At 40.7% G+C, this 17,416-nt stretch overlaps 1 protein-coding gene across 1 annotated transcript; it reads left to right on the top strand.

Annotated features, from left to right (window-relative positions):
* The first annotated feature begins 1,367 nt into the window (after positions 1 to 1,367).
* On the top strand, positions 1,368 to 15,341 carry HRH4 (histamine receptor H4). Its single transcript, XM_086372922.1, has 3 exons — positions 1,368 to 1,738; positions 9,809 to 9,972; positions 14,389 to 15,341. Exons 1-3 carry the CDS (start codon positions 1,486 to 1,488, stop codon positions 15,187 to 15,189), a joined length of 1,218 nt encoding a protein of 405 aa, XP_086229048.1. The 5' UTR covers positions 1,368 to 1,485; the 3' UTR covers positions 15,190 to 15,341.
* The last annotated feature ends 2,075 nt before the right edge of the window (positions 15,342 to 17,416 follow it).

Genomic DNA, 17,416 nt, shown 5'->3' with positions numbered 1-17,416 from the left:
TCTTTATTGTACCCATCTTTGCATGAAACGTTCCCTTGGTATCTCTAATTTTCTTGACGAGATCTCTATGGGGTTTGATTCTAAATGTGATTTCGCCCCTCCTACTGTCTGGTTGGGGCTTCTCCTTTGCCCTTGGAAGTGGGATATCTTTTTTTGGTGGGATCCAACATTCTCCTGTTGATGGTTGTTCAGAGCTTAGTTGCAGTTTTGGAGATTTCACAGGAGAAGATGAGTGCATATCCTTCTACTCTGCCATCCTGTTTTTTTTTTAAAAATTGTATCTGTATATATCTGTTTAAAAATATGTAATACAGCTAGAATAACTGCTTTAATGTCTTTGTATTTGTGTCCATTATGGGTTTCAGTGATTCATTTTTCTCTGCATTATGGGTGTTATTTGCCTGCTTCTTGGAACGTTTGATTATTCTCAATTGGATTTCAGATGGTATAAATTTCACCTTGTTGGGGACTGGATATTTTTATGTTCTACAAATACTCTTGAGCTGCTGTTAAGTCACTTGGAACTAGTTTGATCCTCTTAGGTTTTGCTTTTAAGATTTGTGAGGCAGGATCCTAGCAGTATTCAGTAAGGGGCTACCTATTTCTGACTACTGAGGCAAGAGCTTTCTAAATATGTAATATTACTCAATGCCTCATGAATTGAGATTTCGTGTGTAACTGGTGGGAACAAAGTTTGTAACTGGCTCCCTGTGACCCCTGGGTGTTTTTAATCTTTTTGAGTGGTTCTTCTTCCTGTCTGAGAACATTTCCCCACACACTGTGCTGGTCAGTATCCTGGTGAATGCTTGAGGAGGGCCCTCTGCAGCTCCCCAGCACAGAGTTCTGTCTGGTACTGCCCAACTCTCAGCTTAACCTCCCTATCGCAGGGAATTTGCTGGGCTTCCCCTGGATACCCTTCTCTGCTCTGTGCCCTGGAAGATCTCTCAAGACAATGAGCTGGGGCAACTGCAGGGCTCTCCTCATTTTCTCCTCTTCTCTCAGGGATCGATATTCTTCATTGCCTGATGTCCTGTGCCTCAAAAACTATGGTTTCATGTATTTGTCCATTTTTTTTTCACTGTTTCAGCTGCGATGGTGAATTCAACCCCTGATATTGTATCTTGGTCAGAAGGAGACATTTAACTGGATTTATATCTTCTCATTTGAGCCCAATTCCTTACCTATAGAGTGCATCAACTATATTTTATATAATATTGCTCTATTAGTGGGAAATAGATGAGTTACATCAAAATGTTTAAGATAAAACCTTTCACTGTCTTTGGAAACACTTCTTCAGTATCAGTTAAGAGGAAACTGTTACCACAAGTTTGCTTTTATCAAGAATCAGGAAGTACTATGAGATCAGCATTAGACTTTTAAAAAATGTTGTTATGTGTAGGAGACTATATATTTTAGGTATTCGACTGGAAAGACACTTGTCGGAATTGTCTTGCTGGCTTAGTTTGCTGTATTAAGTTTGATGTCATGTATACTCATGGCATAAATTCTTCTCATGTGATGCCATTTACTAATGACACAAATTCTTCTGCTGTGATGCCAGCTAGTAAAGACATATATTCTTTTTCAAACATTGCTTTAGCATTTTTAATGAGCTTACTAGCTTTTGCTATAATGCTAGGAAATGCTGTGGTCATTTTAGCTTTTGTGGTGGACAAAAATCTTAGACATCGAAGTAATTACTTTTTCCTTAACTTGGCCATTTCAGACTTCTTTGTTGGTAAGTTACATTTAAGATAATCTTTCTCTATTATAATTTATTTCTAAAAACATAAAACAAGCTTTTATTATTTCAAAGGACTGTATAAAATTGGGTACTATTAGAAATAAAAAGTTTAAGGATTTAAATTCAGGGGAGGCTGTATGGCACTATATGGGAATGATTATATATATATATATATATATATATATATATATATGTAAATAAGGTTTATAGGGGAATTTTCCTCTAAAAACAGTTTCTTTTTATGGAATAAAAGTAAGTCCAGAATTGCTTTAATCTAAGAGTTATTTTTGTTTCTGGAGCTATTTTCCTTGCATGTTTAGGTTTATAAGTATTCCTTTTTAAGTAAGCATAGTTTCTTTAATATCACAGTGTTGAAGTTATAGGAAATGATGCATGTACTGGTAATTGGCACAATCAGAAAATAGGATGTTCAGGTCAAATAGTATAGTTGATATTATTTTATGATATGATACATCATAGCATGTTATAAAGTACACCCAACACTAACCTACTTTGTGTATGATATGGTATCATAGTGCTAAATAACTGTAAGATCATAGAAATCAAAGTAATCTTTCTTTGAAAATGTACACTTCATAATTTCTTACTGCCTGATGATCATTTTCCACAATCCTTGTAATAGTGAGTGTATAGTGAAAGTCACTCAGTTGTGTCCAACTTTTTGTGACCCCCATGGACTGTACAGTCCATGGAATTCTCCAGGCCAGATTACTGGAGTGGGTAGCCTTTCCCTTCTCCAGGGGATCTTTCCAACCCAGGGATTGAACCCAGGCCTCCCACATTGCAGGCGAATTCTTAACAAGCTGAGCCACCAGGGAAGCGCATATCCTTGTAATAATAAGTAAATATGCAGAAGTGTCTACTGCTGATATTGTTTTATAGGACCTCCTAGTTAATTTGTTATTGTGTATAGCTACATAAATACTTACAGTTATGTTAAAATGAAGCAAAACTAATAGAACAATTAAGTTTAGTGCCTGGAACGTAGTGATTGCTCAACTTGTGTTAGTCTTTTCACTCTGGATTTCTCTGTAGACAAATGTCAACTCAAACCAAGTTCACAAATGTTAGTAGAGTACCTACCATGTATAAGTACTGTTAAGTACCAAGTGCAATTAGATGATGATGAGAGATAGACAGGACTAGGTTAGTCTGTTTCTTTTTTAAGCCTTCAAAATAGTACAGTAGCTAAGAGAAGTTCAGAAATGACTAACAGGACACAGTGATGTGAGAACCCACAAAGAGCTACCAAGTGTTATAGGCACTCAGAGGCGGGGCGGCGGGTGGGGGAACACATTTTGTTAGGGGGTAGTGGCCTCCAAAATGAACTTAAGGGGATGGGAATAATTTCCATAGGCAGAGTTGGGGAGGGCAGAGAATTCTAAGAATCAACAGCGATATGCTGATAGAAAATCATTGCGTATACCTTCCTAAGTGGGAGCTCCAGGCTGGCTTGTGTGCAAATGGGCTATATGAGAACAGCAAAGGGTGAAGATGAAATAGTTGGAATCTATACAATGAAGGCCTTTGAATACTAGTGTGAGTCTGGATTGGAGCTTATTCAGAAGGCAGTGTGATATTTAACTGAGTGACTGGGTTGAAGCTTCACATTAGAGGCATCAGAAGAGATGTAGGAGGTGGGTGAAGCCGGAGCAGGGGGTGGCTTGGTTTCTGAGAATCCTGCAGTGACCTTGGCAGAAATCAGCAGTGAGGCTCTGAGCGAGGGTCAGTTCAGTCACTTAGTCATGTCCAACTCTTTGCAACCCCATGGAGTGCAGCATGCCAGGCTTTTCTGTCCATCACCAACTCCTGGAGCTTGCTCAAACACATGTACATTGAGTCAGTGATACCATCCAACCATCTCATCCACTGTTGTCCCCTTCTCCTCCTGCCTTCAGTCTTTCCCAGCATCAGGGTCTTCTCCCAGGAGTTAGTTCTTGCCATCAGGTGGCCAAAGTATTGGAGTTTCAGCATCAGTCCTTCCAATGAATATTCAGGGTTGATTTCCTTTAGGATTGACTGGTTTGATCTCCTTGCAGTCCAAGGGACTTACAAGAGCTTTCTCCAACACCGCAGTTCAAAAGCATCAATTCTTCGGCGCTCAGTTTTCTTTATAGTCCAACTCTCACATTCATACATGACTGCGGGAAAAACCGTAGCCTTGACTAGATGGAAATTTGTCGGCAAGGTAATGTTTCTGCTTTAAATAAAAAGCTGAGACATTACTTTGCCGACGAGGGTAAGAGTGGAAATAAGTTCAGGAGGCAGAGATGCAATGGGGGTGGGGTTGTCAGGCAGGAAAAAGATGTGTTAAAGATTGAGTTCTGGGGACAAGAGAAGTATGACATTCCTCAGAGAAATAGGGAGCATTTGGGAAAGCAGTTTATGCTTCTGATATTGCAATGATAAAAGTTTTGGAGGAAACCTCTAGTTGGAAAGATTGACAGGAATCCAGGTATAAAAATGACAGGATCACAGAAAAAAGTGGAGAACTAATATAGAAGCATTAAAAACATGCAGCAGTCTTGTTTTTCTCCTCAGTTCTGCCCCTCCAGGTAACCAACACTAACAACTTGATATAGATCCTTCCACATCACTCTCTTTGCTCACATGTACATGGTTGTGTCGGAGAAGGCAGTGACACCCCACTCCAGTACTCTTGCCTGGCAAATCCCATGGACGGAGGAGCCTGGTAGGCTGCAGTCTATGGGGTAGCTAAGAGTTGGACACGACTGATTGACTTCCCTTTCCCTTTTCACTTTTATGCATTGGAGAAAGAAATGGCAACCCACTCCAGTGTTCTTGCCTGGAGAATCCCAGGGACGGGGGAGCCTGGTGGGCTTCTGCCTATAGGGTCACACACAGTCGGACATGACTGAAGTGACTTAGCAGCAGCAGCAGTATGGGTGTGTGTGCTCAGTTACTCAGTCATGTCTGACCCTTTGTGACCCCGTGGACTGTAGCCTGCTAGACTCCTCTGTCCCATGGGATTTTTCCAGGCAAGAATACTGGAGTAGGTTTCCATTTTCTTCTCCAGGGGTTCTTCCTGACCCAGGGATCGAATCCAAGTCTCCTGCTGCCGAGCCACCAGGGAAGCCCTTTATGCTCACATAAACAGATAAAGTAAAAGTGAAGTCACTCAGTTGCGTCCGACCCTTTGTGACCCCGTGGACTGTAGCCTACCAGGCTTCTCCGTCCATGGGATTTTCCAGGCAAGAGTACTGGAGTGGGTTGCCATTTCATTATCCAGGGGATCTTTCTGACCCAGGGATCGAACCCAGGTCTCCTGCATTGTAGGCAGATGCTTTACCCTCTGAGCCACCAGGGAAGCCCACACAGATAAATACACGAGTATATTTATGTGAACAGAGAATATTCTATTATGAATATATGTATCCCCCTCCTTCTTCACAAAGCTGTACAACTTTTAGATGATACTCAACATTTAAAATGGATGATGTATTTTGACTATTCCAAAGGAAGTAAAGACTTGTATACCTCATGGTCAGAAGGGATGGGGTAAAAATATATCCAAGGGAGAGAGACTGAGGCCTGAAGCTTTTGAATGAAGATGGTTCTAGACAACAACAGAATGCCTCTGTATAAGGCCCAGGGTCAGCATCATGGCAGGCCCACCATCGTGGTCTTGAGCATCACAATCTGTGGTTCCTCTTTGAGAAATGTCCCTGCGGATGTGATGATTCAGCAGTCCTGGTGGTCCTCCTCTATCGTCAGGTGGATGGGAAAAGAAATGGCTTTGCTCCTGATGAGAGCAGTTGGACACGGGCCAGAATCTCATTTAATCAGCCAGTCTCATCCTTCACATTTTCCCTGCCACCTGCCAGCTTCATGCAGAGGTCCACTGATGTAATGCAATATTTACCATGACAGCGCAGGGCTTGGCAGAGTCTTCGAGAGCATTTTGTAACTAGATTTGAGTTTTGTGTCAATGCTCTTCTTTCTCCTTTGCCATGCTCGAAGTGTGTCTTTTTAGCTCTGAGCCTATAGGACCTCACGGTGGTGGGGGTGATGGGCCAAGATGGGCCTTGTGAGAGACTTTCTGTAGCTGTAAGATGGCAGTTCTTAACATTTAGGGTCATGAGACTCAGAGCTCACATCCACGCAGCAATGCCAGTGCAGGTCAGAGCGTCGCGTGCTCCGTACGGTGGGCTTTCTGGCTGAATGGCCTCTTGTCACAGGTTTTTGAACTGGCCTCCTGTAGAAGCAATTTCTTAAAATTTGTGCTACCTGAGCAGCTTCCTAGGCTGAATTTAGTTGAAAAGGAAAGATTTATTGAGGAAAAATTCCAGTATCAGGTGCATTAACATATCTCACCTATATATTATTCCAGAAAAATATTTATATCTATAGTGATACCTATAAAATTGTTATCACATGACCAATGCTTCCATCTATGGGTACCTTTTTCATATCTACATTTGTGTGGGTATGTATGGCCTACATAAGCACATGATGGATGACCCAGACAGGATCTTCAAGGGCAAAAGGTTGTTGTTGATGACAGAGTCTGAACCACATTTTCAGGATGGCAAAGTGTATCTTTAGTACAAATATAACTCAGAAGTATTGTGAGTTCAGTTCCAGACTGCTGCAATAAAGCAAAAATCAAAATAGGAGTCACATGAATTTTTTGGTTTCTCAGTGCATGTAAAAGGTATAGCTGCAGTCTACTAAGTGTGCAATAACATTATGTCTAAAAAAACAATTTACACACCTTAATTTAAAAATATTCTATGGTGAAAAATGCTAACCATTTACCAAGCCTTAACAGAGTCATAATCTTTTTGCTCATGGGAAGGTCTTGCCATGATGTTGATGGATGCTGACTGCTCAGGGTGGTGGATGCTGAAAGCTGGGGTGCCTGTGGCAATTTCCTAAAATGAGACAACACTGAAATTTGCCACATCCGTTGGCTCTTCCTTTCACTTGAATACTTACAGGTCATTCTAGGGTTATTAATCGGCTTAATTGCAATGTTGTTATGTCTCATGGAATAGGGAAACCCGAGGAGACAAGGAAATGGCAGGCTGGTGAAGTAGTCAGAACACACACAACATTTATGAAGTTCACTGGATTATGTGGGCAAAGTTCATGGAGCGCCAAAACAATTAAAACAGTAACGTCAAAGATCACCACAACAAATATAATAATAAAAAAATAAAAATATTGTGAGGAGTAGCAAATGTGACACACAGAGACGCAAAGGAAGCAAATGCTATTGGAAGAAATACTGCTGACAGACTTTGCTCGCTGCAGGGTTGCCATGAACCTTCCATTCCTAATAAATGCAGTATCCGTGAAGTGCAATAAAGCGAAGCACAAGAGTGAAGTGCGCTGGTACCTTGACTCTTCTCTACCCTCTGTGTTAGTCAGCTCGGGCTGCCCCAGCGGAATAACCACAGTCTGAGTGACTTTATAGCAGTTCACTTTCTCAGAGCTCTGGAGTCTAGGACAAACCAGGTGCCAGCTGATTTGGGGCCTGCTGAGGGCTCTCCTCCTGGCCTGTAGATGGCTGCCATCTTGCTTCATCCTCATCCAGCCTTGAGAGACAGCGAGCAAGCGAGCTTCCTGGTGTTTCTTCTTCTAAGGACACTAAGCCTGTTGGATTAGGGCTCTACCCTTACAACCTAATTTAACTTTAATTACCTCCTTATAGGCCCTATCACTCTGGGGATTCGGGCTTCAGCATGTGAATTTTGGGGGAGGGTGACACATTCAGTCCATAATACCCTCAATACAATCACTGTTATCCACACATTACTCTGTTGGCCCAAAGAATTCACTAGGGCTTTCAGCTTCCCCTCTACCTTTTGACTGTCATTTTCTCATGGAAGATGCAGTTTGTTTTTTTTTTAAGTTTATTTTTAATTGGAGGATAATTGCTTTACAATATTGTGTTGAAGACCCAGGTTCGATCCCTGGGTCAGGAAGATCCTCTGGAGAAGGAAATGGCAACCCACTCCAGTACTCTTGCCTGGAAAATCCCATGGACGGAGGAGTGTGGTAGGCTACAGTCCATGGGGTAGCAAAGAGTCGGACACGACTGAGTGACTTCACTTTCACTTTTCTGCCATATATCAATATGAATCAGTCATAGTTATACATACGTTCCCTCCGCTTGAATCTCCCTCCCACTTCCCACAAGATGCAGCTTCTTAACTGGCTTCAGAAAGAAGGGGCTATTCAGGATTGACAGCAATTTTTAATGAAACTAGACTTCCCCGTTTTTATCTATTCATTCGTCTGATACTAATTTATTTTGAACCAGGCACCCTTTTAGGTGCTGGGGATATATCAGGGAAAATACAGTAAAAAAAAAAAAAAAAAAGATCCCTGCCCTCATGGTGCTTGTATTTTTTCTGGGAACATGGGTGGTGAGACAGACAATAAACGATATAAATAAGTAAATAAATAAAATTACACAACATTTTAGAGGTTGATCATTTGCTATTGAGAAAAACATAGGGAGGAGGAAGTATGTTAGAGGTAGAGGTTATAGTGTAAACTTCAGGGTTAGGGCTCACTGAGGAAGATTCATTTGAGTAAACAGAAGGAGGCTTCGTAGAGGGAAGTGTGCTGCATACCAGGATACCTATGCAAGGATCTGAGAGTGTGGGTGTGGGTGTGGGTGTGGGTGTGGTGAATTTGAGGTCAGATAGGGTGGAGAGATATCACTGCCATCAAAGGTCCATACTGTCAAAGCTCTGTTTTTTCCGATAGTCATGTATGGATGTGAGACCATACATGGATGTGAGACATGTATATTGGACCATGAACTGAGTGCCAAAGAACTGATGCTTTTGAATTGTGGTGTTGGGAAGACTTTTGAGAGTCTCTGGGACCGCAAGAAGATCAAACCACTCAATACTAAAGAAAATCAACCCTGAATATTCACTGGAAGGGCTGATGCTGAAGCCGAAGCTCCAATACTTTGGCCACCTGATGTGAACAGCCAACTCTTTGAAAAGACCCTGATGCTGGGGAAGATGGAAGGCCAAAGGAGAAGGGGGCAGCAGAGGATGAGACAGCTAGATAGCATCACTGACTCAAAGGACACGAATTTAAGCAAACTCTGGGAGATGGTGGAGGATACAGGAGCCTGATTTACTACAGTTCATGGGGTTGCAAAGAGTCAGACATGACTTAGTGACTGAACAATAACAAGGGTGAAGAGGAGTGAGCCAGGAGTGGAGGAGTAGCAGAGGGTTTTTTCTCTCACACTGTCCCTGCCTTACAGAGTTTCTATGACAGTTAGATGAGATGATATATGTAATGCACACAGGACAGTGTCTGGCATATGGTAACTGTACAATACCTATTAGCTGCTATTAATTTATTTGAGTTACATGTGTGAGCCATTAGTCAACTCTAGATGTTGTGAAAAATACAAAGGTTGACTTTCAACACGGTCCCAATCTTAACACGTGACAATGTTATAAAGTAGGATGTGTCTGTACACGAGAGAGGGAGAGATGACTGAGGTGCCAGGAGAGGGCAGGTGGCAAAGGGTCACTTCTACCTAGGAAGTTCCAATAAAGATGATAAGAAAGATATCATTTTTTTTTTTTCACACTAAGTGAAGAATGAGAAGGAGTTAAATAGACTTCTCTGTAAAAGAGAGATCTTCAAGCAAGAAGAACGTTCTTGGCAAAAGCAAAAAGATGTGGCAATGTGAGATGTGTTTAGGGGAAGGGCGGCCCATCCTGTCTGGGTCGGATCATGAACACAAAAGATGATGGATGCTGTGTATGGCTGGAAATACATGTTGGGACCTGAACTTAATTTGGAAAGTAACAAGGAGCCATTGAAGGTATGATGTTTGTGACAGCTATTTTTAAAATGGTATTTACAGAACGTGTAGGAGATCAGTCCTGAATTTGCTGATGAAATACCATGAATTTCTAAATTATAATCAAGCAGTTTTTGGTCATTTCAGATAGTTCATTGTGTCATGTTTGCGTCTCTTCGTATTCATTGATACGTGCTGTATTTGTTAATCTTCATTTTTTTCCGCCCATGCAGGTATGATCTCCATTCCTTTATTCATCCCTCACAAGCTCTTCAACTGGGAGTTTGAAAATAACATTTGTGTCTTTTGGCTCACTACTGACTATCTTTTGTGTACAGCATCTGTGTATAACATCGTACTCATCAGCTTTGATCGATATCAGTCAGTCTCCAATGCTGTAAGTCAAAACATTAATTTATCCTGCTTAGAAGATTATATATTTGTGAATTTTATAAATTTTGGGTCCCTAAGCAAAAATTTTTGTTTGTTTGTTTAATTGACCAACCTTAGAGAAGCCTGATTACCCTTTTGTTGGCACTAAGTTCTCATTGGCTGTTAGTGAACACTTACTGTGTGTTTGGTTAAGTCACTCCCCTGCGTCCAATGAAAATGGGAAAATGTCCAACAGAATCCAAGGCAAGGTGTAAGAAGTGGTAAACTGAGTCTGTAGTAGGTTGGATATGCATGAATCTCACAGGAGGTTTATCTGTTCAACTCCTAAGAAAACTTGAGACCTGAATGTTTTCTTCAGGATTGAACTTGGTGGGCAGGTAGAAAGACTCCCAGACTTCTGAATGTCATGAAGAAATTAATTTTGAATGACCAAAGGAAAAAACAGTGTGCAGGGAAGCCACAGGTTGTAACAGTGGAACTAACCAGTGCCAGTTTAGGACCCATGCCAAGCAAGTCTGAACTAACCAAGATCTGGAATAGTCTCATCAATTAGTTCATGACAGTTCTTAAGCAAGCTAAATTTATCAGCAACAAAGGAGAGAATAAGATTGATGTTAGTAAGGATGAGGGATGGGAGGAGGCCACAGAAATAATGGGACAGTGATCTGAAGAGTCTGAGACCTTGATGGGAAACTTCCTTCACTCCTGAGTCCCAGGGACCTAAATGTATGGGGAATGATTGTGTGACAGGGATTTTATTAAGGACTGGGATACAGAACTGAATCTGCAGAGTCTTTTTTTTTTTTTTTTTTTTGAGGAGCATAACAGTCTAATGTGGAAATGGATCCATAAACAAAGGGACTAAGTGTGGTGCTGGAGGCATTGAGAGGCCAGGGACAGCTCTGTCCTGGGAGAGCTGTGCATCTTGGAGGCAGACAGGATTGGGAGGGTGCATTGGATAAAGATAGGATAAAATGCCATTACAAAGAGATTCCAAAATGCTGAGACTCAGACTGTAAGGCAGAAGTTAATTTTTCTCATAGAACATTTCAGGAAGATTAGAAGGCTCTGCTCCAGGAGCCCACCCAGGGACCCAGGCTCTGTACTCTCTAGACCAGGCACTTATGGTATCTGTTGCAATTGCTCAAATAAAACTTTATCATCCAAATAGTTGCTGGGCCACACGTGCTCCATGATCAGTGGTTTGCTGACCCCCATCCTAAGTCATTAACCTCCTTGGCATGCTCAAAGTCAAGTTGTTGTCACTTTAGGTTTCAGAAAAGAAGAGCAGAAGGCAGAAGTCCAGGGCAAAGGATTTTCTTTTAACCAAGTAGTGCAGAGTCACACAATCATTTTCACTCACCTTTCACTGGTGAAATGCAGTCACATGGCCTTACCTTATTGTACGGGAAGCCGGGAAGTGTGTTCTCTAGCTGAGCTGCCATATGGCAAGGAAGTAGAGAATGGGATGTGGTGGGACAGCCAGACACTTGACACTGAGTACGTCACTGGCACCAGAGTGCACGGCAGTTTGTCCTGGACGAACTCTGGAGAGAGTACAGATCAATTTGGATTAGCAATCCAGAAGCCTGTAATCTCACATTTTTCAAACTGCAGATAGTAACTCATTATTGAGTCATGAAGTCAGTTCAGTGGCCTGTTACGTCACTTTTTCTTAGAATGAAAAAATATGAAAAGAAGTAGAACAGAACTTACAAATTAGAGTAAATCAGAGTACCCTGTGTATAATAAAGCTAAGAACTGTTTTATGAATACTTCTGTCAGTATCCTTGATTAGGGTTTAAAATGCATTTCTTACTTTAGGTTACAGTCAAAATGTTTGAAAAGCAGTGCTCTAGTTAATTATCTTCCCCATTTGTACTTTTAACATTTCCTTTCCTTCTGGGTTTTCTTTTTAATCTCAACTGAGTGTTCCTAGTTAGTGTTCACTGGGACATTTATTCACTGCAGGCTCAAGCTCTTGAGTGAACCTAAGGTTTGTGTAAAGGAAAGGGGCGGCTTTCCCAGTTAGAAAAAAGGCCTAGACATTACAGAGTTGAGGAGTGATGTCCAGAGAGAAAAGTGGATGGGTTTATTCCTTGGTCTTGCCCTGAGAAATTCCTTGACAATGTGGGCTGTAAACTTGGTGAGGGCCAGGTCAGCTGGATCCGGGTCCCTAGGACACGGCAGAGACAAGTGTAACAGGTGCTAAAGGCAGCGGTGTGTGAGTGCTCGTGGGGATGCTCAGGCAGCACCAGCACCTCTGTTGGCTGAGTTCCAACACAGCTGTAGGAAGCCAGAAGGAAACCTTCAAAGACCACAGGAGCTCATAGGAAGTGATCATGGGGAACAGAGCCCTTGCTGTAGCTAAAAGTCGAGAAGACAATGTAACAGGTCAGGGTGACAGGCGGGGCTTGAGAAATGGAAATCTGACAATAACTGGGGAAAGGAAGGCTCAGTGCAAATGGCCATGCCTGATAAGCACTTAGAATGGCCCTGCAGTCCCATCTCATTATTAACACCAGCACGTTCCAGGGGCTGCTCTGCCTCACAAAAGAAACCTGACTGACAGAATGTTCGGATGTCTTATGGAAGTGGGGGAGGAAGCAGGGTAAGAGGAGACATCATGAATAATGGACATATTCTGTAAAAGTGAGAAGTGGGCCACGGATGAATTTCAGGGAGGCATGGGCCTGGATTCAAGCAATTTTGAACCGTCATCTGTCTAAAATGCTACTCAGAGACGAGGGAGAGATTGGCATCATCATCTCAATTCCCTTGGATGTCTGTTACCCATTTGACCTTATACATAACAGAAAAGAGATCACTTTTCAGCGTATTGTACCATATCATTACGAAGGCTGAACAAAGCAATTAAACAACCAAATGCAGTTTTATGACCATCTGGGTATTGTTACTATCTTCATAATCATTAGACTTAAGTGCAAGTATTAATTAGTGGTATGAGAAGCAGAAGGCAAAAAGATGTACTGTACATGGGAGCTTGTGGTTAGCACCATATACATTTTAGGTTAGCCTCAGAATTACCAGTAATTTGGAAAAAGGGTAACAAAAAGAGAAAAAAAACCCACTTCCTTGATTTTTTTTTAAAAAGTAACTTAAAAAATTTAAACAAACCTCCTTTTACTCTAGCCCGTTGGTGAGCCCTCCTCAGCACATACAAGCCATTAAAGAAAGACAGTGCTTGGCACTGTTATACCCTTTTAATAAAAATGAGAACATACTTCAGGACAAGACTTAAAAACTCAGAGAAAATGGTACTTGAAAGATGGTGAAAAGGGAAGTGTGTCCCCACGTCATGGGTAAATCATTTCCTTTTCCTCGAGTATAAGCAGAGAAACATGGAACGTGGTTGGAAGAAATCTTACTGATCTGAAAGGGGTTTGGAGAGATTGTCTGCTCCAAGTCCCCTTAGAAAAGTCTTGGGTCACATGGTTACCCCTCATATGGGTAGTTGGCATCTTAGATTTCTTATAGAAGATACTCTTCAAGATTTGAGAATCTATCAAAGGTCCTGGGATCTGAGAGCAACGCTCCCCCACAGAATCTCATCTTTCCTTATAGAAGCCTGTCCCTGTGCTCAAATGGGCTTAGAATATTCTTCACTCCTAAAAAAGACCGTGGCACTCACCACAGCCACGTCTCCCCAAGTGGCTGGCCACCGTTGCTTCAGTACCATTTTTGCTGGGTGGATTCGTTTGTAGAAAGAAATGTTAGGTTCTGCTCAGTAACACTGTAGTCTCTTCCTACAGCCGATTTAACTCTCTTTCTTTTTGTGCATCATCTTATGAGAGGAAGGTAAGAGTTCTTTCCTTTTTGACCCCACCTTGAAGGCTCAGCATAAACTGCGAATAGATTCTGTCTTTCAAACTTTTTTTATTGTGACTTCAGTGACAAATGCATTTTACACTGTGATTCGGTATGCACATTTCTCTCTCTCTTATGTATATTTATTAATGCTTTCCCAAAGCAAAAGTTTCATCAAACAATACACATCCTTATGATGTGTGATACATTCTGACATTGATTATCCCAATTTGTTAAAAATGCTGCTCACGACCCAGCTGGCAGGTTAAAAACACTGTGAGCATGTTCAGTTGGTCTCAGTTAACAGTTCAGATTAGTGTCTGTGGACTAGGAAAAACTGTGTTCTTCTTTTAGATATTAACCTTGACATTTTCCATAGCGTCAGACGTTTAACCTTAAACTGTTAAGAAAGTCTACATCTCGGCCCAGGGTTCACCAAAACGAAACCCTCTGCCCTGGCCCAATCACGTTACCCAGATTCAGTGACCAGCTCCACTGCGCACATCACGGAAACTCCTGAGGGCTGACAGTATGCTTTGTGCAATCAACATGTACTCATTGTATTAAAAATCATTTATTTGGTTTCTTTTAGGTGTCTTACAGAGCTCGACATACTGGGACCTTGAAGACTGTGACTCTGATGGTGGCCGTCTGGGTGGCGGCCTTCTTAGTGCATGGGCCAATACTAGTTTCAGAGGTTAGGAAGGAATTGCGGGGGGATTGCAAACCTGAATTCCTTAAAAAGAAGCATATCCTTGCCCTCACGTTAGTCTTCGAATTCCTGATCCCAGTCTTGCTAGTGGCTTATTTCAACATGTATATTTACTGGAGCCTATGGAAGCGCAGTCATCTCAGTAGGGGGCATTCTGGATTCATTTCTGCCCCTTCCATTAGCAGCGGACGCTCATTCAGGAATGGACTGTTTTCGAGGCCATCTCTTTCCAACCTGGAGGAATCAGCAGCATCCCTTCGTTCTGAGAAATCAGGAAGGAAGAGCAGCCTCTTTTCTTCCTTAAGAACCCGGGTGAATAGTTTAACTGCTTCCAAAACGAGCTCTCTCTCCCATTCGGATTCCCTAGTTCTTCACCAAAGGGAACATCTTGAGCTGCGCAGAGGCAAGAAACTAGCCAAGTCACTGGCCATTCTCTTGGGTGTTTTTGCTGTTTGCTGGGCTCCCTACTCTCTGTTCACAATTATTCGTTCATGTCATGGCACACTTTCAGATTTCTTAAACCCTGTGTATGAGTTCACATTTTGGCTTCAGTGGTTCAATTCCTTTGTCAATCCTTTTTTGTATCCCCTGTGTCACAAGCGTTTTCAGAAGGCCTTCTTGAAATTATTTCGTGTGAAAAAGCAGTCCATATCGTCACACAATCGGTCAACATCTTCTTAAAGATAATCATTTTGCTTATGTAAATTTCAGTCTTGCTCTCACATAAATGAGTCTGGCTTTCATCTTGCCATTTCCACTCTACTGAAAAAGTCCATAAAATTGTAACACTTGAAAACTTAAACAAACAAATAAAAAACGCCTGGAACCTACAAGTCAGTGGAAAATTATTCTGGTGAATAACAACAGCATCATTAGAAACTGACAATAATATTTTTGTAAACTCAGAGCCACAAAAGCACTATATTTTTCTTAGTCATCACCTCTTCTTTGTCTTTTAGATCTTAAGATAATTTTGATTGTGAAATTCAAAAACTTTGGTTTTCTTTCTAAATGTTCAGTGTTGCTACAGTCTTAACTGAATTTCCATTTTTATTTTACAGTGATGAAAACTCATCACATTTAAAGATCATTCCCTAAAGCATACAGTAGGAAAAAGAGCTCTTTAGCCCTTTGTCCTGGGGGTGGGTAACTCTGTTATGGTCACTGGGCAGTTGAATTAGGGTTTGAGTTGGCAGAACAGGAGGTGAGAGTGCTCAGATGAAAGAGCAGAGGGCATATATACTTCCAGACTCTACATTTCTGATCCGAGAAAAGAAGGAAGTGTGGGATGATGGGGGAAAGAGGAGGTCACTGCAGCTCTTGAAGGTTCTCAATGAAGTTATCTTGGAGTCCCTGGCAATCATAGGATGACAGGGTGAGGGATAGGTAATGGGTTGAAAGGATGGCTTTCCCGTTTCCTTCCTGCCCCCTTGTCCTAACTTGCACATCAGCTAAAACTTCTCCATGAGAAAATAGGAAAGAATGAGAAAGACTAAGAGATCCAAAAGGACTATAAGATTAAACCTGATGTATCTCGTATAACATTCACAGAACTGGTATATGTCAATCATTATGAATCAAATATATTTCTGTCTTTGATGTTTTAACTCATGTGCTCAATATTTTATATTGCAGTGCTTGGAGTGATTCCTTTACTATGCAGTTAATGTAGGTTATACCTAACTGATGAGTTGCATTTTATTAGTCTGGTGACATTTTGTTCTTTTTGTCATTATTAATTTTTTTATAGTGTTCTTTACCTGTCTTTGTCATAACATTTCATTGTGATTTCATAGTTAATCTCTTCAGTAACATTTTACCAGTATTTCTTCTACAGTTTCTTAGAATTCTTATAATACAGATTAGTCATTTTCAAATCTTAGATCTTTTAAACTTTTGATTCATCTAAAACATTAAAATATGAAAATCTTTGAAGTATATCATAAATGCTTAGAAATGCACATGGTTTTTTATATACACTTACACATTAACATTAGTTTCAAAACAGGAAATACATGTTCAATATTCAATCATAATTGAAAAATTTGAGAAATAAATCGTTATAAACACATAAGTTTTTACAATGCTGTAGCTTGTTAGTTTTACCATTTGTAAATCAGTAGTTGTGGATTTCATCTCATTACTGGAGGTCTGAATGATCGTTGAATGGAGTGGCCCCATGAAAACTTTTTCCAGTTGAACCTTAGAGGAAACATGCCTAAATAGTCATATGTATTTTCTATAGTCAGAAAACGTAATATGTATTGTATTTCATTCAATCCAAGATGCTGTCCATCTAAGACATACCATCTTACATTATAAAAGAGAAAGTGCTATGAAACAAGGTTTAAAAGAATCACACTTATAAGGAAGTCCTATTCTAATTTCAGAATTGTTGAAAAGTGAGAAATGTATGTTTCAGAAGTGATGAAATGTGAGCCAGGTATGAGAAATGAACAGAACAGGGCTAATCTTCTATGAAGTGAGACTCTGAATAAAATACTTTGATGGTACATTCAGGTATTCATGAAACAAATGTGAATTAGGAGTCTATCACATATTAGCTACTTACTATAAAGATGACTGTGAAGCTTGACATAAGATTTAGATTCCCTGGGGCAGAAATATTATTGGGTTGGCCAAAAAGTTTGTTTGAGTTTTATCATAAGATCTTACAGAAAAGCCCAAATAATTTTTTTTGCCAACCCAATACATTGGGATTCTCTTAGTACAGTCCACTTCATAGCTATTTTGAAAAGGCACGCAGTAGGCATTTTCCTTAAAAAGGGAATGTCAGTCTCAGTCTTTTAAATCTGCACTGTAAGAACTTTTAAAATGTTTTTCATTATAATGAAAATATATGTACTTATTATAAAAAGACAACAGTTAAACAATTTCTTTACCCAAG

This window comes from Bos grunniens, chromosome 24 (genome assembly GCF_055505025.1).
Source record: "Bos grunniens cultivar Pamir isolate PY7600 chromosome 24, Bosgru_T2T1.0, whole genome shotgun sequence".
NCBI lineage: Eukaryota > Metazoa > Chordata > Mammalia > Artiodactyla > Bovidae > Bos > Bos grunniens.
The sequence above is the reverse complement of the archived record's forward strand: the minus strand, read 5'-3'. Positions and strand labels throughout refer to the sequence as shown.

What these genes read in the sequence shown, in the direction of transcription:
- HRH4 (XM_086372922.1), top strand. Translation starts at nt 1,486, where the DNA reads ATGTATACTCATGGCATAAATTCTTCTCATGTGATGCCATTTACTAAT. An exon ending in CATTTCAGACTTCTTTGTTG is followed by an intron (nt 1,739 to 9,808) that starts GTAAGTTACATT and finishes CCGCCCATGCAG; the next exon opens with GTATGATCTCCATTCCTTTA. An exon ending in ATCAGTCAGTCTCCAATGCT is followed by an intron (nt 9,973 to 14,388) that starts GTAAGTCAAAAC and finishes GGTTTCTTTTAG; the next exon opens with GTGTCTTACAGAGCTCGACA.